The sequence below is a fragment of the Oncorhynchus nerka genome, linkage group LG26 (assembly GCF_034236695.1).
Source record: "Oncorhynchus nerka isolate Pitt River linkage group LG26, Oner_Uvic_2.0, whole genome shotgun sequence".
Taxonomy (NCBI): domain Eukaryota; kingdom Metazoa; phylum Chordata; class Actinopteri; order Salmoniformes; family Salmonidae; genus Oncorhynchus; species Oncorhynchus nerka.
In genome coordinates this window covers 43,131,946-43,155,487 of record NC_088421.1, presented here as the reverse complement: position 1 = coordinate 43,155,487, position 23,542 = coordinate 43,131,946, and the positions used below count along the sequence as shown (strand labels likewise).

Genomic DNA, 23,542 nt, shown 5'->3' with positions numbered 1-23,542 from the left:
AGATTGTAAGGATCAGGTTGATTGTAAGGATCACAGCAGTATAGATTGGGATCACAGCAGTATAGATTGTAAGGATCCACTACCAGGTTGATGTTCTATAGGGGTAGCAGCAGTATAGATTGTAAGGACACACTACCAGGTTGATTGTTCTTATAGATTGTAGGATCACAGCAGTATAGATTGTACCACCAGGTTGATGTTCTTGGGGTAGCACAGCCACCACCAGGTTGATGTTCTTGGGGTACAGCAGTATAGATTGTAAGGTACACTACCAGGTTGATGTTCTTGGGGTACAGCAGTATAGATTGTAAGGTACCACCACCAGGATTGATGTTAGATTGGGGTAGCAGCAGTATAGATTGGCTCACCACCAGGTTGTAAGGTATGTTCTTGTAAGGTAGCAGCAGTATAGATTGTAAGGCTTTGTAGTATTATTTATAGAAAAGCAGAAACCACTAGATTGTAGGTATCACAGCAGTATAGATTGTAAGGATCACAGCAGTATAGATTGTAGGAACCACAGATTGTATACACAGTATAGATTGTAAGGACACAGCAGTATAGATTGTAAGGTACACAGCAGTATAGATTGTAAGGTACACAGCAGTATAGATTGTAAGGTACACAGCAGTATAGATTGTAAGGATCACAGCAGTATAGATTGTAAGGATCACAGCAGTATAGATTGTAAGGATCACAGCAGTATAGATTGTAAGGATCACAGCAGTATAGATTGTAAGGATCACAGCAGTATAGATTGTAAGGATCACAGCAGTATAGATTGTAAGGATCACAGCAGTATAGATTGTAAGGATCACAGCAGTATAGATTGTAAGGATCACAGCAGTATAGATTGTAAGGATCACAGCAGTATAGATTGTAAGGTACTCGGCATTCTATAGTTTAAGGCACTCACACACATAAGAGTTAGAAAGTGTCCCCACTACAACAAACAAATACTTAAATACATGTAATTTTGTCCTTGAAATATTTAATTGAAATACTGTATAATTATATTAATTCCTATGGAGGACTGCTCCTACGCAAGGTTTTTCCACCTTTTAATGGAGCGATTGGTGGTTGATCGGTTGCACCACTGGGGAGTGACAATATAGCCGACAGGTGGTTTCAAAGGCTCTCATTGGCCGATACATAGCATGCGCAATCCAGGGTTTGTAGACGTCATTGGAATAAATGGACCTATCCCGGATGCCGTACTAAACCCGGACAGGATGTGGCTTTGAATTATGTTACCAGAATGTGTTAGCTAAGAACAACGACTTGTAAGCATAATGACAAAAACATGTTCCCCCAAGAAAAAATAGCTTTTGTATCAAAGTAGAGGATCGTGGCGGGGATGTGGCTACGTTATGGGAAACGTTTTCGGGAGAAAGAGTCGCCCTTCTCGAGTTACAGAACAAGACCGAGCGATTCTGGTCAGTTGTTGTTGCTAGCCTGTTTCAATCGTAGAGATGCTAGCTAGTTTGCTGGCCTGGATTAACGTTAGCTAGCTGTCTGATCTACACACTAACTTGGTAACAATTGCCTGCTAGCTAACGTTAGCTAGTTATCAACACCCAGGCGCGATCATGGGACAGTCACAGTTGTTAAAATGACGCGACGTCTCAAAGTGATCAACAGTAGCTAACTAAATTAGATTAGCCAGTTGTGATCGCATCAGCAGTGTCTGAGCCTGCAAATGACAGGGTGTGACAGGTATTTATAGCTAACTAGCTAGGGACTGTAGCCAGCGAACTATTTTCATGGCAGAATTATATTGTAGGTAACTAACTATCTACATGGTAAACAATGTTCAGAAAAGAGTGTATTGAGACGGTGTCTGGTTATCCCGTTGTGTATGTTCAACTCTCCAGCAACTGAAACAGCAGAGAGATAAACTGAAGCACTACCAGAAGAGAGTCACCCTACAGCTGGAGAAGGAGAGGAGTCTGGCCAAGCAGCTGCTGAAGGATGGAAAGAAAGAGTGAGACTGGATACTTCACTTGTTCAGGCATCATCTAGGCTATAGCCAGGTCCCAGATGTGTTTGTTCTGTCTTGTTGTAATGGGGTGTTTCCAGGTTAAATTAAGACCGGCACGGTTGTTGATGAAGTCAGTGGATTAGTACACGTTGCAACAGGGAGACGCCTCCAGTACAGAAGCAGAGCAAAATAACGAGCCGTTTCTGAGCTCTTACATCCAATTCTAATCACATGTGTTCTCTAAACACATGACCAAAGACAAGGCAGTGACTCACACAGTCTGCAGATACAACAATAATAACCAGTGTCCTCAGAACTGGCACCTTTAGACTGGCTCCCACACTATCAGCATGTACAACTGGCACCTTTAGACTGGCTCCCACACTATCAGCACGTAGAACTGGCTCCCACACTATCAGCACGTAGAACTGGCTCCCACACTATCAGCACGTAGAACTGGCTCCCACACTATCAGCACATAGAACTGGCACCTTTAGACTGGCTCCCACACTATCAGCACGTAGAACTGGCACCTTTCGACTGGCTCCCACACTATCGGCACATAGAACTGGCACCTTTCGACTGGCTCCCACACTATCAGCACGTAGAACTGGCACCTTTTAGACTGGCTCCCACACTATCATCATGTAGAACTGGCACCTTTCGACTGGCTCCCACACTATCAGCACATAGAACTGGCACCTTTAGACTGGCCCCAACAATCAGCACATAGAACTGGCACCTTTAGACTGGCTCCCACACTATCGGCACATAGAACTGGCACCTTTCGACTGGCTCCCACACTATCAGCACGTAGAACTGGCACCTTTTAGACTGGCTCCCACACTATCAGCATGTAGAACTGGCACCTTTCGACTGGCTCCCACACTATCAGCACATAGAACTGGCACCTTTAGACTGGCCCCAACACTCAGCACATAGAACTGGCACCTTTAGACTGGCTCCCACACTATCAGCACGTAAAACTGGCACCTTTCGACTGGCTCCCACACTATCAGCACGTAGAACTGGCACCTTTAGACTGGCTCCCACACTATCAGCATGTAGAACTGGCACCTTTAGACTGGCTCCCACACTATCAGCACGTAGAACTGGCTCCCACACTATCAGCACGTAGAACTGGCACCTTTAGACTGGCTCCCACACTATCAGCACGTAGAACTGGCTCCCATACTATCAGCACGTACAACTGGCACCTTTAGACTGGCTCCAACACTATCAGCACGTACAACTGGCACCTTTAGACTGGCTCCCACACTATCAGCACGTACAACTGGCTCCCACACTATCAGCACATAGAACTGGCACCTTTAGACTGGCCCCAACACTCAGCACATAGAACTGGCACCTTTAGACTGGCTCCCAAACTATCAGCACGTAGAACTGTCACCTTTAGACTGGCTCCCACACTATCAGCACGTAGAACTGGCACCTTTAGACTGGCTCCCACACTATCAGCACGTAGAACTGGCACCTTTAGACTGGCTCCCACACTATCAGCACGTAGAACTGGCACCTTTAGACTGGCTCCCACACTATCAGCACGTAGAACTGGCACCTTTAGACTGGCTTCCACACTATCAGCACGTAGAACTGGCACCTTTAGACTGGCTCCCACACTATCAGCACGTAGAACTGGCTCCCACACTATCAGCACGTAGAACTGGCACCTTTAGACTGGCTCCCACACTATCAGCACATAGAACTGGCACCTTTAGACTGGCTCCCACACTATCAGCACATAGAACTGGCACCTTTAGACTGGCTCCCACACTATCAGCACGTAGAACTGGCACCTTTAGACTGGCTCCCACACTATCAGCACATAGAACTGGCACCTTTAGACTGGCTCCCACACTATCAGCACATAGAACTGGCTCCCACACTATCAGCACATAGAACTGGCACCTTTAGACTGGCTCCCACACTATCAGCACATAGAACTGGCACCTTTAGACTGGCTCCCACACTATCAGCACATAGAACTGGCTCCCACACTATCAGCACATAGAACTGGCACCTTTAGACTGGCTCCCACACTATCAGCACATAGAACTGGCACCTTTAGACTGGCTCCCACACTATCAGCACATAGAACTGGCTCCCACACTATCAGCACATAGAACTGGCACCTTTAGACTGGCTCCCACACTATCAGCACATAGAACTGGCACCTTTAGACTGGCTCCCACACTATCAGCACATAGAACTGGCACCTTTAGACTGGCTCCCACACTATCAGCACATAGAACTGGCTCCCACACTATCAGCACATAGAACTGGCACCTTTAGACTGGCTCCCACACTATCAGCACATAGAACTGGCTCCCACACTATCAGCACATAGAACTGGCTCCCACACTATCAGCACATAGAACTGGCACCTTTAGACTGGCTCCCACACTATCAGCACGTAGAACTGGCACCTTTAGACTGGCCCCAACACTATCGGCACATAGAACTGGCTCCCAGACTGTCAGCACATAGAACTGGCCATAACATTCAACCTTGCACAAATACAATCCTGTGTATTACAGAATGGAAAAGTAGAATACCTTGTGTTAACCACTTAACTGCATATGAACGTTATTCATCTTAGATGTCCCATTACACTAGCAAACAGCTGGGACTAAGATATATCAAGTCTAGTCAAATCATCAATGCATGCTATTCACCAGAATCTAACTGTTGAATTGTGGACTGACTGAATCTGATCAATGCATGACTTTATGATAAGCAAAATAAACACTCGTTATGTTAGGACTTGGTTTATTGTGCAGTGTGTTGTTCTTCCACTCCGTAGGAAGGCACTGGTTCTTCTCAAGAAGAAGCGTTATCAGGATCAACTGCTAGACAAGACTGAGAACCAGATATCAAACCTGGAACGCATGGTGAGGCTGAGGCTCTTCTTGGGTCCTATGGTTTCATTGACTTTTTAGAATGATGATGTAATGTTTTGCACAGCCAACCTCTCTTCTAAAAGGTTTCCTGGCTGGGTATATCTTGGATGTTCTGTATGGTGAACGCTATCTTACTTCACGTACTGATGTGTTATTATGGGTTCCGTGCTGGGTTCTCCTATCTTAACGTACTGATGTGTTTTTACAGGTTCCGTGCTGGGTTCTCCTATCTTAACGTACCTATGTGTTTTTACGGGTTCAGTGCTGGGTTCTCCTATCTTAACGTACTGATGTGTTTTTACGGGTTCAGTGCTGGGTTCTCCTATCTTAACGTACCTATGTGTTTTTACTGGTTCAGTGCTGGGTTCTCCTATCTTAACGTACTGATGTGTTTTTACGGGTTCAGTGCTGGGTTCTCCTATCTTAACGTACCTGTGTTTTTACGGGTTCAGTGCTGGGTTCTCCTATCATAACGTACTGATGTGTTTTTACAGGTTCAGTGCTGGGTTCTCCTATCTTAACGTACTGATGTGTGTTTACAGGTTCAGTGCTGGGTTCTCCTATCTTAACGTACTGATGTGTTTTTACAGGTTCAGTGCTGGGTTCTCCTATCTTAACGTACTGATGTGTTTTTACAGGTTCAGTGCTGGGTTCTCCTATCTTAACGTACTGATGTGTTTTTACAGGTTCAGTGCTGGGTTCTCCTATCTTAACGTACTGATGTGTTTTTACGGGTTCAGTGCTGGGTTCTCCTATCTTAACGTACTGATGTGTTTTTACAGGTTCAGTGCTGGGTTCTCCTATCTTAACATGTAGTGTAAATGTTTTCACAGGTTCAAGACATTGAGTTTGTCCAGATCGAGATGAAAGTCATTGAGGGGCTGAAGGTTGGAAATGACTGTCTGAAGAGTATGCATGAGGTAGGTTATGGTTCGCTTCTTAGTCCACTGTTTTCTATGGGGGGAATCTGCTCTTCCTCAGAATACAAGTGAGTCACATGACAGACTAAGCACACATTCACAGTCACACAGTCACGTGTGGTTAGGCATGCACACACACTCACACAGGTGTAAGACATTCAGCTCAGTGTCCTAAGTGTTAATAAATAAACCTTCCACTGGCATGTAACCTTTTATGTGATCTGCACCCCAGAAAAACAGACGGTGTGTTAGCTAGCGTCACTGTGCACATTGTTTGAAGATTAAAGGATTAGGTTCCAAATCCCTGACTACAGCGAGCCTAGTGGTGTGACTGCTGCTCCGTATCCTGGGTTACTCTGTCTGGCTGGCTGGCTGGCTGGCTGGCTGGCCACAACCTGCTCAGTGAATTATTCTCTTTAAGAGAGACAATGTTTAATCTCTCTCTCACACACACACACACATAGAGACACATAGAGACACAGAGAATAAGTAAACTAGAAGACTTTCTGCTCCTAACTTGACATTGTCCCTGTCTCGTCCTCTCAGGCCATGTCACTAGAGGACGTGGAGAGGATCATGGATGAGACTCAGGATGCTATAGAATACCAGAGGGTGAGTTTCTCTGTTCCCATGGTGTCATCCATCAATTTCATGTACCCCTTTTTACAGTCCTAACTCTTCATCCATCTCAAGTACTTCAGTCTTCAGTGTAGTGTGTTGCTGCCCAGCTGACATGCTCTGCTCTGGTTGATCCTACAGCAAATAGATGAGCTGCTGTCAGGCTCCCTGACTCAGGAGGATGAGGATGCTGTGCTATCTGAGCTGGAGGCTATCACTCAGGTGTGTATTATACTGAGCTACATCAGTCTCCTCTGGCTGTTATCTGAGCTGGAGGCTATCACTCAGGTGTGTATCATACTGAGCTACATCAGTCTCCTCTGGCTGTTATCTGAGCTGGAGGCTATCACTCAGGTGTGTATCATACTGAGCTACATCAGTCTCCTCTGGCTGTTATCTGAGCTGGAGGCTATCACTCAGGTGTGTATCATACTGATCTACATCAGTCTCCTCTGGCTGTTATCTGAGCTGGAGGCTATCACTCAGGTGTGTATCATACTGATCTACATCAGTCTCCTCTGGCTGTTATCTGAGCTGGAGGCTATCACTCAGGTGTGTATCATACTGATCTACATCAGTCTCCTCTGGCTGTTATCTGAGCTGGAGGCTATCACTCAGGTGTGTATCATACTGATCTACATCAGTCTCCTCTGGCTGTTATCTGAGCTGGAGGCTATCACTCAGGTGTGTATCATACTGATCTACATCAGTCTCCTCTGGCTGTTATCTGAGCTGGAGGCTATCACTCAGGTGTGTATCATACTGATCTACATCAGTCTCCTCTGGCTGTTATCTGAGCTGGAGGCTATCACTCAGGTGTGTATCATACTGAGCTACATCAGTCTCCTCTGGCTGTTATCTGAGCTGGAGGCTATCACTCAGGTGTGTATCATACTGAGCTACATCAGTCTCCTGGGTATAATACCAGGAGGAAGAGGAAGAGGGTGGTGAAACAACACCTGCCATGGAGGACCAAAACACTTCTGGTTTTATTTTCCACCTGGTAGTTTAATTGCACTTAACTGGTTGACCTGATGAAGTCCTGTTTAACCTGTGTAACCGTTCTCTCCCTCTACTGCTGCAGGGAGAAGATGTAGAACTTCCAGAGGTCCCCACTGAGCCTCTACCAGAGGTCCCAGAACCAGCTGAGACAGAGCCAGGTAACGGTACTGTGTACCCTGTTACATTACCTCAATCATTATGATGGTAGTAGTAGTACTGTCTACCCTGTTACATTACCTCAATCATTATGATGGTAGTAGTAGTACTGTCTACCCTGTTACATTACCTCAATCATTATGGTAGTAGTACTGTCTACCCTGTTACATTACCTCAATCATTATGATGGTAGTAGTAGTACTGTCTACCCTGTTACATTACCTCAATCATTATGATGGTAGTAGTACTGTCTTTACCCTGTTACATTACCTCAATCATTATGATGGTAGTAGTAGTACTGTCTACCCTGTTACATTACCTCAATCATTATGATGGTAGTAGTACTGTCTTTACCCTGTTACATTACCTCAATCATTGTGGTGGTAGTAGTACTGTGTACCCTGTTACATTACCTCAATCATTATGATGGTAGTAGTACTGTCTTTACCCTGTTACATTACCTCAATCATTATGACGGTAGTAGTACTGTCTTTACCCTGTTACATTACCTCAATCATTATGATGGTAGTAGTACTGTCTTTACCATTACTGATGGTAGTAGTTACCTCAATCATTATGATGGTAGTAGTACTGTCTTTACCCTGTTACATTACCTCAATCATTATGATGGTAGTAGTACTGTGTACCCTGTTACATTACCTCAATCATTGTGGTGGTAAGTATTGACAGTCTCACAGTAAAAGCTGATCTAGGAACAGTTTGGCCTTTTTAGGTAATTTATTAATAGGATTATATGGACAGAGGGACCTGATCCTAGATCAGCACTCTTACTCTGAGACACATTGTAGATACAGTCCCTGACCATGGTTTCTTTGTTCTCAAGAGAGAAGACCAGCAAGGAACAAGGAGAACAGAGAGATGCTGGCAGCGTAGAGACAAGACTCAACAATAACAACAGTAGATGGAGCTTAGTCGAACTGACTCAATAACAGTAGCTGGAGTTAGTCCAACTGACTCAATAACAGTAGCTGTGGATGGAGCTAGTCCAACTGACTCAATAACAGTAGCTGTGGATGGAGCTAGTCCAACTGACTCAATAACAGTAGCTGTGGATGGAGTTAGTCGAACTGACTCAATAACAGTAGCTGTGGATGGAGTTAGTCCAACTGACTCAATAACAGTAGCTGTGGATGGAGTTAGTCCAACTGACTCAATAACAGTAGCTGTGGATGGAGCTAGTCCAACTGACTCAATAACAGTAGCTGGAGCTAGTCCAACTGACTCAATAACAGTAGCTGTGGATGGAGCTAGTCCAACTGACTCAATAACAGTAGCTGTGGATGGAGCTAGTCCAACTGACTCAATAACAGTAGCTGTGGATGGAGTTAGTCCAACTGACTCAATAACAGTAGCTGTGGATGGAGCTAGTCCAACTGACTCAATAACAGTAGCTGTGGATGGAGCTAGTCCAACTGACTCAATAACAGTAGCTGTGGATGGAGCTAGTCCAACTGACTCAATAACAGTAGCTGTGGATGGAGTTAGTCGAACTGACTCAATAACAGTAGCTGTGGATGGAGTTAGTCGAACTGACTCAATAACAGTAGCTGTGGATGGAGTTAGTCCAACTGACTCAATAACAGTAGCTGTGGATGGAGCTTAGTCCAACTGACTCAATAACAGTAGCTGTGGATGGAGCTAGTCCAACTGACTCAATAACAGTAGCTGGAGCTAGTCCAACTGACTCAATAACAGTAGCTGTGGATGGAGCTAGTCCAACTGACTCAATAACAGTAGCTGTGGATGGAGCTAGTCCAACTGACTCAATAACAGTAGCTGGAGCTAGTCCAACTGACTCAATAACAGTAGCTGTGGATGGAGCTAGTCCAACTGACTCAATAACAGTAGCTGTGGATGGAGCTAGTCCAACTGACTCAATAACAGTAGCTGTGGATGGAGCTAGTCGAACTGACTCAATAACAGTAGCTGGAGCTAGTCCAACTGACTCAATAACAGTAGCTGTGGATGGAGCTAGTCCAACTGACTCAATAACAGTAGCTGTGGATGGAGCTAGTCCAACTGACTCAATAACAGTAGCTGTGGATGGAGTTAGTCGAACTGACTCAATAACAGTAGCTGTGGATGGAGTTAGTCCAACTGACTCAATAACAGTAGCTGTGGATGGAGCTAGTCCAACTGACTCAATAACAGTAGCTGTGGATGGAGCTAGTCGAACTGACTCAATAACAGTAGCTGTGGATGGAGCTAGTCCAACTGACTCAATAACAGTAGCTGTGGATGGAGCTAGTCCAACTGACTCAATAACAGTAGCTGTGGATGGAGCTAGTCCAACTGACTCAATAACAGTAGCTGTGGATGGAGCTAGTCCAACTGACTCAATAACAGTAGCTGTGGATGGAGCTAGTCCAACTGACTCAATAACAGTAGCTGGAGCTAGTCCAACTGACTCAATAACAGTAGCTGTGGATGGAGCTAGTCCAACTGACTCAATAACAGTAGCTGGAGCTAGTCGAACTGACTCAATAACAATAGCTGTGGATGGAGCTAGTCCAACTGACTCAATAACAGTAGCTGGAGCTAGTCGAACTGACTCAATAACAATAGCTGTGGATGGAGTTAGTCCAACTGACTCAATAACAGTAGCTGGAGCTAGTCGAACTGACTCAATAACAATAGCTGTGGATGGAGTTAGTCCAACTGACTCAATAACAGTAGCTGGAGCTAGTCGAACTGACTCAATAACAATAGCTGTGGATGGAGTTAGTCCAACTGACTCAATAACAGTAGCTGGAGCTAGTCCAACTGACTCAATAACAGTAGCTGTGGATGGAGTTAGTCCAACTGACTCAATAACAGTAGCTGGAGCTAGTCCAACTGACTCAATAACAATAGCTGTGGATGGAGTTAGTCCAACTGACTCAATAACAGTAGCTGGAGCTAGTCCAACTGACTCAATAACAGTAGCTGTGGATGGAGCTAGTCCAACTGACTCAATAACAGTAGCTGTGGATGGAGCTAGTCGAACTGACTCAATAACAGTAGCTGTGGATGGAGTTAGTCCAACTGACTCAATAACAGTAGCTGGAGCTAGTCCAACTGACTCAATAACAGTAGCTGGAGCTAGTCCAACTGACTCAATAACAGTAGCTGGAGCTAGTCGAACTGACTCAATAACAGTAGCTGTGGATGGAGCTAGTCGAACTGACTCAATAACAGTAGCTGGAGTTAGTCCAACTGACTCAACAACAGTAGCTGTGGATGGAGCTAGTCCAACTGACTCAATAACAGTAGCAGCTGTGGATGGAGTTAGTCCAACTGACTCAATAACAGTAGTAGCTGTGGATGGAGCTAGTCCAACTGACCCAACAACAGTAGCTGTGGATGGAGCTAGTCCAACTGACTCAATAACAGTAGCTGTGGATGGAGTTAGTCCAACTGACTCAATAACAGTAGCTGTGGATGGAGCTAGTCCAACAGACCCAACAACAGTAGCTGTGGATGGAGCTAGTCCAACTGACCCAACAACAGTAGCTGTGGATGGAGCTAGTCCAACTGACCAAACAACAGTAGCTGTGGATGGAGTTAGTCCAACTGACTCAATAACAGTAGCAGCTGTGGATGGAGTTAGTCCAACTGACCCAACAACAGTAGCTGTGGATGGAGTTAGTCCAACTGACTCAATAACAGTAGCAGCTGTGGATGGAGTTAGTCCAACTGACTCAACAACAACAACAGTAGATGTGGATGGAGCTAGTGCAACTGACTCAATAACAACAGTAACAACAGTAGCTATGGATGGAGCTAGTCCAACTGACTCAATAACAACAACAGTAACAACAGTAGCTATGGATGGAGCTAGTCCAACTGACTCAATAACAACAACAATATCAACAGTAGCTATGGATGGAGCTAGTCCAACTGACTCAATAACAACAACAATATCAACAGTAGCTATGGATGGAGCTAGTCCAACTGACTCAATAACAACAACATTAGCAACAGTAGCTATGGATGGAGCTAGTCCAACTGACTCAATAACAACAACAGTAGCAACAGTAGCTATGGATGGAGCTAGTCCAACTGACTCAATAACAACAACAGTAGCAACAGTAGCTATGGATGGAGCTAGTCCAACTGACTCAATAACAACAACAGTAGCTATGGATGGAGCTAGTCCAACTGACTCAATAACAACAACAGTAGCTATGGATGGAGTTAGTCCAACTGACTCAATAACAACAACAGTAGCAACAGTAGCTGTGGATGGAGCTAGTCCAACTGACTCAATAACAACAACAGTAGCAACAGTAGCTGTGGATGGAGCTAGTCCAACTGACTCAATAACAACAACAGTAGCAACAGTAGCTGTGGATGGAGCTAGTCCAACTGACTCAATAACAACAACAGTAGCTGTGGATGGAGCTAGTCCAACTGACTCAATAACAACAACAGTAGCAACAGTAGCTGTGGATGGAGCTAGTCCAACTGACTCAATAACAACAACAGTAGCAACAGTAGCTATGGATGGAGCTAGTCCAACTGACTCAATAACAACAACAGTAGCAACAGTAGCTATGGATGGAGCTAGTCCAACTGACTCAATAACAACAACAGTAGCAACAGTAGCTGTGGATGGAGCTAGTCCAACTGACTCAATAACAACAACAGTAACAACAGTAGCTATGGATGGAGTTAGTCCAACTGACTCAATAACAACAACAGTAGCAACAGTAGCTATGGATGGAGCTAGTCCAACTGACTCAATAACAACAACAGTAGCAACAGTAGCTATGGATGGAGCTAGTCCAACTGACTCAATAACAACAACAGTAGCAACAGTAGCTATGGATGGAGCTAGTCCAACTTACTCAATAACAACAACAGTAGCAACAGTAGCTATGGATGGAGCTAGTCCAACTGACTCAATAACAACAACAGTAGCAACAGTAGCTATGGATGGAGCTAGTCCAACTGACTCAATAACAACAACAGTAACAACAGTAGCTGTGGATGGAGCTAGTCCAACTGACTCAATAACAACAACAGTAGCTATGGATGGAGCTAGTCCAACTGACTCAATAACAACACCAGTAACAACAGTAGCTGTGGATGGAGCTAGTCCAACTGACTCAATAACAACAAAAGTAGCAACAGTAGCTGTGGATGGAGCTAGTCCAACTGACTCAATAACAACAACAGTAGCAACAGTAGCTATGGATGGAGCTAGTCCAACTGACTCAATAACAACAAAAGTAGCAACAGTAGCTGTGGATGGAGTTAGTCCAACTGACTCAATAACAACAACAGTAGCAACAGTAGCTATGGATGGAGCTAGTCCAACTGACTCAATAACAACAACAGTAGCAACAGTAGCTATGGATGGAGTTAGTCATCATGCTGGTCTCTCACTGCATGGAGGAGCAGAATCCATCCATCCAGACTCACTCTGCTGGTCTGTCCAGTCCCTGATCCCTCTGTCTCATAGAATGGAGTGCAGGTACAGAAGTACACAGGTACAGAAGTACACATTCCTCTTCGTAAAAACATTATTGTCCCAACGCTGAACAATATGATTTGTAGCAAAAACAGGAACAAATGTTTACACACACAGATGCCTGGAGAACATCTGTGCAAGTCTCCCCCCGAGGCCTAGGAGAACATTTGTGCTGAAGTCTCCTCTGGTCCCCGAGGCCTAGGAGAACATCTGTGCTGAAGTCTCCTCTGGTCCCCGAGGCCTAGGAGAACATCTGTGCTGAAGTCTCCTCTGGTCCCCGAGGCCTAGGAGAACATTAGTGCTGAAGTCTCCTCTGGTCCCCGAGGCCTAGGAGAACATCTGTGCTGAAGTCTCCTCTGGTCCCCGAGGCCTAGGAGAACATCTGTGCTGAAGTCTCCTCTGGTCCCGAGGCCTAGGAGAACATTAGTGCTGAAGCCTCTGGTCCCCGAGGCCTAGGAGAACATCTGTGCTGAAGTCTCCTCTGGTTCCCGAGGCCTAGGAGAACATCTGTGCTGAAGTCTCCTCTGGTCCCCGAGGCCTAGGAGAACATCTGTGCTGAAGTCTCCTCTGGTCCCCGAGGCCTAGGAGAACATTAGTGCTGAAGTCTCCTCTGGGTCCCGAGGCCTAGGAGAACATCTGTGCTGAAGTCTCCTCTGGTCCCCGAGGCTTAGGAGAACATCTGTGCTGAAGTCTCCTCTGGTCCCGAGGCTTAGGAGAACATCTGTGCTGAAGTCTCCTCTGGTCCCCGAGGCCTAGGAGAACATCTGTGCTGAAGTCTCCTCTGGTCCCCGAGGCCTAGGAGAACATCTGTGCTGAAGTCTCCTCTGGTCCCCGAGGCCTAGGAGAACATCTGTGCTGAAGTCTCCTCTGGTCCCCGAGGCCTAGGAGAACATTAGTGCTGAAGCCTCTGGTCCCCGAGGCCTAGGAGAACATCTGTGCTGAAGTCTCCTCTGGTTCCCGAGGCCTAGGAGAACATCTGTGCTGAAGTCTCCTCTGGTCCCCGAGGCCTAGGAGAACATCTGTGCTGAAGTCTCCTCTGGTTCCCGAGGCCTAGGAGAACATCTGTGCTGAAGTCTCCTCTGGTCCCAGAGGCCTAGGAGAACATCTGTGCTGAAGTCTCCTCTGGTCCCCGAGGCCTAGGAGAACATCTGTGCTGAAGTCTCCTCTGGTCCCTGGGGCCTAGGAGAACATCTGTGCTGAAGTCTCCTCTGGTCCCCGAGGCCTAGGAGAACATCTGTGCTGATGTCTCCTCTGGTCCCCGAGGCCTAGGAGAACATCTGTGCTGAAGTCTCCTCTGGTACCCGAGGCCTAGGAGAACATCTGTGCTGAAGTCTCCTCTGGTCACTCTGTTTTTAATGATGAATTAAACACTAAAGGGGAAATGATTGCCGTCTCTCAGTATATTGTTTGGTAGCATGTTGTCACTGTACAAATTCCTTTATAATTCACACGACTGATAAATGAAGTTAGACGTAACCGAAGATAATGTCATTTTAAAACCATTGTTCTCCATAATTAAAAGGCAGAGCTGTGGTTTACAGACAACTCTGTGTCTCGCTCTTTTCACCTCATCTCCTGTTGTACTCTGCTAGGTCGATAACAAGCAAAACACAGGACAACTAATTACACTATATGTCCACATTTTACTATTCATGCATCAGAAACACTATTTTAAAGTCATATTTGATTGTTGTTTTTTAGCAACATGATCCCTTTTCATAGATGCTCACTGAAGACCATATTCAGTTTGTAGTATATAATCTCACCACAAGGTGGCACTAGACACCACTGAGAGAGTTCTCAGAACCAGTTTGGAGACATAAGTGTTTTTGGCAAAGAAAAGAGAGGCCCAATCCCAAATCAACCCCTAGAACCTATTCAAAGACTAGGTGTGTTGAATTTAGTAATTTGCTAAACTGATCAATTAGCTCAGTTGGTCAGTTCAGTGATTGACTAAATTCAACACACCTGGTCTTCCAGGTTGGTTGAAAGCACAATCCTGTGGCTCTCCAAGAACAGGGCTGCCTACCCCTGAGCTAGCCTATCAGAGGGCACATTGGTCCAGGAACAGGGTTGCCTACCCCTGACCTAGCCTATCAGATGGCACATTGGTCCAGGAACAGGGTTGCCTACCTCTGAGCTAGCCTATCAGAGGGCACATTGTTCCAGGAACAGGGTTGCCTATCAGAGGGCACATTGGTCCAGGAACAGGGTTACCTACCCCTGAGCTAGCCAATCAGAGGGCAAGTTGTAGCTATTACCATATTGCTCCACTCTAGGGGTCAACGTGGGATTGGGCTGTGATGTGTGAGACGTTTTATCCAGGTGAGAGAGCCACTGCATTGTTTACAGTCAGGACTCTACACTAAACAGAATACTTGGAATGAACAATGAGCTAACACCAACTACCCTCTGAACAATATCACCCACGGACGGTGCTATGGAAAACAATTACTTTGCCCCCATGGGTTTCCTACCTTACATAATGCTATTGTATACAGCCCTCAAACTTAACTCAGGACCTTGAAGCCAGTTCCACTGCATTATTTACATTGTTCCCCTCTAATCAGGGACTGATTTAGACCTGGGATTACATTGTTCCCCTCTAATCAGGGACTGACTTAGACCTGGGATTACATTGTTCCCCTCTAATCAGGGACTGACTTCGACCTGGGATTACATTGTTCCCCTCTAATCAGGGACTGACTTAGACCTGGGATTACATTGTTCCCCTCTAATCAGGGACTGATTTAGACCTGGGATTACATTGTTCCCCTCTAATCAGGGACTGACTTAGAATTACATTGTTCCCCTCTAATCAGGGACTGACTTAGACCTGGGATTACATTGTTCCCCTCTAATCAGGGACTGACTTTAGACCTGGGATTACATTGTTCCCCTCTAATCAGGGACTGATTTAGACCTGGGATTACATTGTTCCCCTCTAATCAGGGACTGATTTAGACCTGGGATTACATTGTTCCCCTCTAATCAGGGACTGACTTAGACCTGGGATTACATTGTTCCCCTCTAATCAGGGACTGACTTAGACCTGGGATTACATTGTTCCCCTCTAATCAGGGACTGACTTCGACCTGGGATTACATTGTTCCCCTCTAATCAGGGACTGACTTAGACCTGGGATTACATTGTTCCCCTCTAATCAGGGACTGACTTTAGACCTGGGATTACATTGTTCCCCTCTAATCAGGGACTGACTTTGGGATTACATTGTTCCCCTCTAATCAGGGACTGACTTAGACCTGGGATTACATTGTTCCCCTCTAATCAGGGACTGACTTAGACCTGGGATTACATTGTTCCCCTCTAATCAGGGACTGACTTAGACCTGGGATTACATTGTTCCCCTCTAATCAGGGACTGACTTAGACCTGGGATTACATTGTTCCCCTCTAATCAGGGACTGACTTAGACCTGGGATTACATTGTTCCCCTCTAATCAGGGACTGATTTAGACCTGGGATTACATTGTTCCCCTCTAATCAGGGACTGATTTAGACCTGGGATTACATTGTTCCCCTCTAATCAGGGACTGACTTAGACCTGGGATTACATTGTTCCCCTCTAATCAGGGACTGACTTAGACCTGGGATTACATTGTTCCCCTCTAATCAGGGACTGACTTAGACCTGGGATTACATTGTTCCCCTCTAATCAGGGACTGACTTAGACCTGGGATTACATTGTTCCCCTCTAATCAGGGACTGATTTAGACCTGGGATTACATTGTTCCCCTCTAATCAGGGACTGACTTAGACCTGGGATTACATTGTTCCCCTCTAATCAGGGACTGATTTAGACCTGGGATTACATTGTTCCCCTCTAATCAGGGACTGACTTAGACCTGGGATTACATTGTTCCCCTCTAATCAGGGACTGACTTAGACCTGGGATTACATTGTTCCCCTCTAATCAGGGACTGACTTCGACCTGGGATTACATTGTTCCCCTCTAATCAGGGACTGACTTAGACCTGGGACACCAAGTGGGTACAATTTAATTATCAGATGGAACAGAAAAGCAGCTGTCTCTGGACCTCATAGGGTAAGAGTTGTATACCCCTGGTATAGGGTACAACGTTTTCTATCCAAAACCAGCTGTCTCTGGACCTCATAGGGTAAGAGTTGTATACCCCTGGTATAGGGTACAACGTTTTCTATCCAAAACCAGCTGTCTCTGGACCTCATAGGGTAAGAGTTGTACACCCCTGGTATAGGGTACAACTTTTTCTATCCAAATATGTTTATGCAGATGGTTGCATATCGTTATTGTAGAGCATGTTTATATGACCAGAGGAGAAGGTATTGTTGCTGTATTTAAAGAGGATACAATATGTTGGACCTGTCTGACAGTCAAACATTGAACCTTAAAACCAGCTGTATCTGGACCTCTGGGCAGTATACCACAGCTCTCTGTCTACCTGTCTCCCTACACGAAGCTATGACGTCATTGTGTGGGTTAGTAGAACTGTTCCCACAACAGTCCACTTACTGGCCTAGTCATGGTGAGGACAGGAGTATTGGCACTGGCATCTCTCTCCCACTCTCTGACTGACTACCTGTCTCCCTCTCTGAGCAGTATACCACAGCTCTCTGCCTACCTGTCTCCCTCTCTGAGCAGTATACCACAGCTCTCTGCCTGGCTGGCTGGAGCCCAAGTCAGATGTGGACTGGATTCCACCCACAAGGCTTCGGCCCACACCGCTGCTGCCCTGAAGCCAGAACTACAGACCTCCTACTGCTGGTGACGAGCTGAACAGGAAGTCTGGTTTCCTGAAGCCAGAACTACAGACCTCCTACTGCTGGTGACTAGCTGATCAGGAACAGGAAGTCTGGTTTCCTGAAGCCAGAACTACAGACCTCCTACTGCTGGTGACTAGCTGATCAGGAACAGGAAGTCTGGTTTCCTGAAGCCAGAACTACAGACCTCTTACTGCTGGTGACGAGCTGATCAGGAACAGGAAGTCTAGTTTCCTGAAGCCAGAACTACAGACCTCCTACTGCTGGTGACGAGCTGATCAGGAACAGGAAGTCTAGTTTCCTGAAGCCAGAACTACAGACCTCCTACTGCTGGTGACTAGCTGATCAGGAACAGGAAGTCTGGTTTCCTGAAGCCAGAACTACAGACCTCCTACTGCTGGTGACTAGCTGATCAGGAACAGGAAGTCTGGTTTCCTGAAGCCAGAACTACAGACCTCCTACTGCTGGTGACTAGCTGATCAGGAACAGGAAGTCTGGTTTCCTGAAGCCAGAACTACAGACCTCCTACTGCTGGTGACTAGCTGATCAGGAACAGGAAGTCTGGTTTCCTGAAGCCAGAACTACAGACCTCCTACTGCTGGTGACTAGCTGATCAGGAACAGGAAGTCTGGTTTCCTGAAGTTTACTGCTGACTAGCCAGAACAGGAAGTCTAGTTTCCTGAAGCCAGAACTACAGACCTCCTACTGCTGGTGACTAGCTGATCAGGAACAGGAAGTCTAGTTTCCTGAAGCCAGAACTACAGACCTCCTACTGCTGGTGACTAGCTGATCAGGAACAGGAAGTCTAGTTTCCTGAAGCCAGAACTACAGACCTCCTACTGCTGGTGACTAGCTGATCAGGAACAGGAAGTCTAGTTTCCTGAAGCCAGAACTACAGAGCTCCTACTGCTGGTGACAAGCTGATCAGGAACAGGAAGTCTGGTTTCCTGAAGCCAGAACTACAGGCCTCCTACTGCTGGTGACTAGCTGATCAGGAACAGGAAGTCTGGTTTCCTGAAGCCAGAACTACAGACCTCTTACTGCTGGTGACTAGCTGATCAGGAACAGGAAGTCTAGTTTCCTGAAGCCAGAATTACAGACCTCTTACTGCTGGTGACGAGCTGATCAGGAACAGGAAGTCTAGTTTCCTGAAGCCAGAACTACAGGCCTCCTACTGCTGGTGACTAGCTGATCGGGAACAGGAAGTCTAGTTTCCTGAAGCAAGAACTACAGACCTCCTACTGCTGGTGACTAGCTGATCAGGAACAGGAAGTCTAGTTTCCTGAAGCCAGAACTACAGACCTCCTACTGCTGGTGACAAGCTGATCAGGAACAGGAAGTCTGGTTTCCTGAAGCCAGAACTACAGGCCTCCTACTGCTGGTGACTAGCTGATCAGGAACAGGAAGTCTAGTTCACATGCCTGTGAAAGGTAGTCTTCTAATGTTGTGGACATCTTCCTTCATAAACTACGCTGGCTCCTTGTATAATGGATCATCTCTCTATGTAAAAACCATTGTATCCATAACGGTGGGTGTGTTCCACACAGCGCTATCCTCCACTTGTCACATTATGAGACATCCAGGACACTTAATGAAAACATTCCCTGGTGTTATTTTCCAGCAGCAACTGACCGTTTCAATTATACTTCCCCTGTGAGAAAAGGGCTTGTGTCCTTCACCAGGTCTTTGTTCAGTTTCGTAGTCTGAATTGGTGTTACATGACTTGACTTGTAGGTTTGGTATGTGAGGCTATTGATTTTGTTTAGTAACAAATATTTCCATGATTGATAGTGATTTTCAAAATAGTAATTGTCATTCTTTGTTTTATTTTTTTGTGATGTTTAATTTCACTATATCACCTGAAGTTTAGATGCAGTCACCTGAAGTGTAGATGCAGTCATACAGTCCTTGTAGAAAGTCTACAGCCCCCTTGGATTTATTCCCATTTTAATGTGTTATAAAGTGGGATAAAAAATTATACTTTTTTGTTTTATGTCAGCAAGCTACACAAAACACACAAAGATGAATGAAAAATAAAACATCTTGATTAGATCAAATAAATAATTAAACGCCATCTACACACAATACAACAAAGTGAAAACATGTTTGTAGAACATTTAGTAAATGTATTGAAAATGAAATACGGAAATATCTCATTTACGTAAGTATTCACACTGCTGAGTCAATACTTTGTAGAAGCACCATTGGCAGCGATTACAGCTGTGAGGCTTTCTGGGTAAGTCTCATTAAAGCTCTCCACACCTGAATTGTGCAACATTTGCCCATTCTTTTTTTCAATGTGTTGTCAAGTCATTCCATAGATTTTCAAGCAGATTGTAACTTGGCCAATCAGGAACATTCACTGTCTTGGTAAACTACTCCGCTGTAGATTTGGCTTTGTGTTGTGGGTTATTGTCCTGCTGAAAAGTGAATTCATCTCCCAGTGTCTGGTGGAAAGCAGACTGAAGCAGGTTTTCCTCTAGGATTTTGCCTACACTTAGCGCCATCCCATTTCTTTTCATCCTGAAAAATGTACCAGTATTTGCCGATGTCAAGCATACCCATAACATGATGCAGCCACTACTGTGCTTGAAAATAAGGAGGCAGTTACTCAGTGATGTGTTGTTGGATTTTCCTCAAACATAAGGCTTTGCATTCAGGCCAAAATGTGTCTTTGCCATGTTTGGACTTTCTATAGGCACTGTATATATTTATAAAATATGAAGCTTTATAGAACTATAATAAATCCTTGCCACCGTGCTTCTGCAACGCTTGCTGTTTGGGCTTTTAGGCTGGGTTTCTGTGTAAAAGCACTTTATAAATACATTTGGCGTTATAAATCAATTTGATTTGAAATCAATGTCAGAAATTCAAATGAATAATGGAACTAGTTTAACATATTTGGGCAGAGAGAGAAGGGGAGAGGCGGTGTTTCAGAGAAGGCGGGTGGTGCTCTTGTAATTGGAAAAGCTCCGCGATGTGACAAGACGCTTTGGCGAACACCGCAGAGATTGATTGCGTGAGAGGGATTTGAGTGGGTGCAACCGACCAAGAGAATCTTCCGGTTACTGTCTTTCTTTCAGGCACACGTACCTTCGCGGTAAATCGCATCACATCTTCTCTTCGTTTAGGCTACTCTCTCTACCCAATCGGCGAATTTCACTCGGATAACTTATCTCTAAAGGAAAATACTGTTTATGGTTTTGACCGAAGATTTCAAGATGTCTCGCACCGACGAGGTTCACCGCATAACGGAGAATGTGTACAAGGTAAGCTTCTACAACTATAAAAAGTTTGATACCACAGGTTATTGACAGACGATATAGGCCTACTCATAATATAAGTTATATAAATATTTTGGAATGTGTTTTTATTAGTGATTTTAATAGCATTTTTGCCCTCCCCCATTCGGTGCGCATCTTGAACTGCGATTAGAATCTCTTCATTCGAAGAGAATTCCCGAGGGAGCGTTCGATGCTCTTTATTAAAGGTCTTCCCTGTTCAATTATATTGGCCTACTTTTCTGAATAAATGTACTTTTCAAAATTACGACCTACCTCCCTAATGACATTCTGTGAGTTATCATACGTATTTTACAGTCAATAGCGACGCGTAGCTTTCATTTTGTTGCCGTCCGTGGGGCATCAGGTAGGACTACATTTCTACAGTAAAATCAGCGCTCCTCGGCGCAGCCGCACAATGTAGGCTACACACCACTGTTCAGACATGTCATACTGCGCTATGCTTCTGCCATAATAACTAGATCATGTTTGTAATAGGTTCAGGCTCAGTATTATGTTGATGTGAGAGATAGTGAACATGTAATGGACAGGCTACATATGACACACACCGTGGCACAGTCACATTTAATCAATAGATTCATTACACATTAACTTCTTTCAATGTATTTCATGTTGGCACCCTACTGTGTCCACTAGAACAGGGTGTGTGTGTGAGAGAGAAAGAGGGAGACATTCCTACACATTTGTGTTTGGTTGACAGGGCAGGAAGGAGGAGGAGGTAGAGGGAGGGCAGCTAGCAGGCTGTGTTGTAACAGGTACTTCAAACATTTGCCCTGGGGATTTCAACATCACAAAACCTGTTCAGCAAAAATACGCCTGGGCTGGAGCCTCTGTGTTAGTTTCATATTGGGACAAGCTTCTTTCCAGGTGTTCATATTCCATTGGTGACCTAAGAGAACAGCCTCCCAACTGATCCGCTAGGACAGCTAGATATAACTGTGTATTACTAGCTAGTTCAGGGTTTCTCAGTCGGTCCTGGGGATTGTTATTTATTTGTCTGTTATTTATAGAACTATAATAAATTCTAGCCACCGTGCTTCTACATCTGCATTACTTGCTGTGTGGGTTTAAGCTGGGTTTCTGTATACACACATTGTGGCATCTGCTGATGTAAAAATGGCTTTAAAAATACATTTTGATTTGATATCAAAGTCAGAAATTCAAAAGAATAATGTAACTAGTTTAACATATTTGGGCAGAGAGAGGGGGGGGGGGGGAGAAGGGGAGAGGTGTTTCAGAGAAGGCGGGTGTCCTGGGCCCCCCTGGGTGCATGTTTATTTTTCCCCCCTAGCACTACACAGCTGATTCAAATAACCAACTCTTCATCAAGCTTTGAATATTTGAATCAGCTGTGTAGTGCTGGGGGGAACAAAATGTTCACTGGGGTCAGGACCACCTTTAGGAAACCCTCAACTAGTTGACGGCTGAGATTTCAGATGGGGTCAGGACCACCTTTAGGAAACCCTCGACTAGTTGACACCTGACGGCTGAGATTTCAGATGGGGTCAGGACCACCTTTAGGAAACCCTCGACTAGTTGACGGCTGAGATTTCAGATGGGGTCAGGACCACCTTTAGGAAACCCTCGACTAGTTGACACCTGACGGCTGAGATTTCAGATGGGGTCAGGACCACCTTTAGGAAACCCTCGACTAGTTGACACCTGTTCAGGACCACCTTTAGACTAGTTGACACATGACGGCTGAGATTTCAGATGGGGTCAGGACCACCTTTAGGAAACCCTCGACTAGTTGACACCTGACGGCTGAGATTTCAGATGGGGTCAGGACCACCTTTAGGAAACCCTCGACTAGTTGACACCTGACGGCTGAGATTTCAGATGGGGTCAGGACCACCTTTAGGAAACCCTCGACTAGTTGACACCTGACGGCTGAGATTTCAGATGGGGTCAGGACCACCTTTCCCTCGACTGTTGACACCTGACGGCTGAGATTTCAGATGGGGTCAGGACCACCTTTAGGAAACCCTCGACTAGTTGACACCTGACGGCTGAGATTTCAGATGGGGTCAGGACCACCTTTAGGAAACCCTCGACTAGTTGACACCTGACGGCTGAGATTTCAGATGGGGTCAGGACCACCTTTAGGAAACCCTAGTTGACACCTGACTGAGTTGACACCACCTGAAACCCTCGCTGAGATTTCAGATGGGGTCAGGACCACCTTTAGGAAACCCTCGACTAGTTGACACATGACGGCTGAGATTTCAGATGGGGTCAGGACCACCTTTAGGAAACCCTCGACTAGTTGACACCTGACGGCTGAGATTTCAGATGGGGTCAGGACCACCTTTAGGAAACCCTCGACTAGTTGACACCTGACGGCTGAGATTTCAGATGGGGTCAGGACCACCTTTAGGAAACCCTCAACTAGTTGACGGCTGAGAT

General features: G+C 45.4%; 2 protein-coding genes across 3 annotated transcripts in view; both read left to right on the top strand.

The window, feature by feature from the left end:
- The first annotated feature begins 1,205 nt into the window (after positions 1–1,205).
- On the top strand, positions 1,206–8,874 carry LOC135564954 (charged multivesicular body protein 6-like). Its single transcript, XM_065011033.1, has 8 exons — positions 1,206–1,436; positions 1,875–1,984; positions 4,806–4,893; positions 5,736–5,822; positions 6,369–6,434; positions 6,582–6,662; positions 7,525–7,600; positions 8,443–8,874. Exons 1-8 carry the CDS (start codon positions 1,371–1,373, stop codon positions 8,490–8,492), a joined length of 624 nt encoding a protein of 207 aa, XP_064867105.1. The 5' UTR covers positions 1,206–1,370; the 3' UTR covers positions 8,493–8,874.
- A 9,626-nt stretch (positions 8,875–18,500) lies between these two features.
- The window catches only part of baiap2a (BAR/IMD domain containing adaptor protein 2a), a 190,620-nt gene continuing 185,578 nt past the window's right edge, over positions 18,501–23,542 (top strand). For both annotated transcript variants that reach the window (XM_065010765.1, XM_065010766.1), the window contains exon 1: positions 18,501–21,103. In XM_065010765.1, coding sequence (XP_064866837.1) covers positions 21,032–21,103 — 72 coding nt within the window. In that variant the 5' untranslated portion in view covers positions 18,501–21,031. The remainder of the gene's footprint in view (positions 21,104–23,542) is intronic.

What these genes read in the sequence shown, in the direction of transcription:
- LOC135564954 (XM_065011033.1), top strand. Translation starts at nt 1,371, where the DNA reads ATGGGAAACGTTTTCGGGAGAAAGAGTCGCCCTTCTCGAGTTACAGAA. An exon ending in ATGCTATAGAATACCAGAGG is followed by an intron (nt 6,435 to 6,581) that starts GTGAGTTTCTCT and finishes TTGATCCTACAG; the next exon opens with CAAATAGATGAGCTGCTGTC. An exon ending in AGCTGGAGGCTATCACTCAG is followed by an intron (nt 6,663 to 7,524) that starts GTGTGTATTATA and finishes CTACTGCTGCAG; the next exon opens with GGAGAAGATGTAGAACTTCC.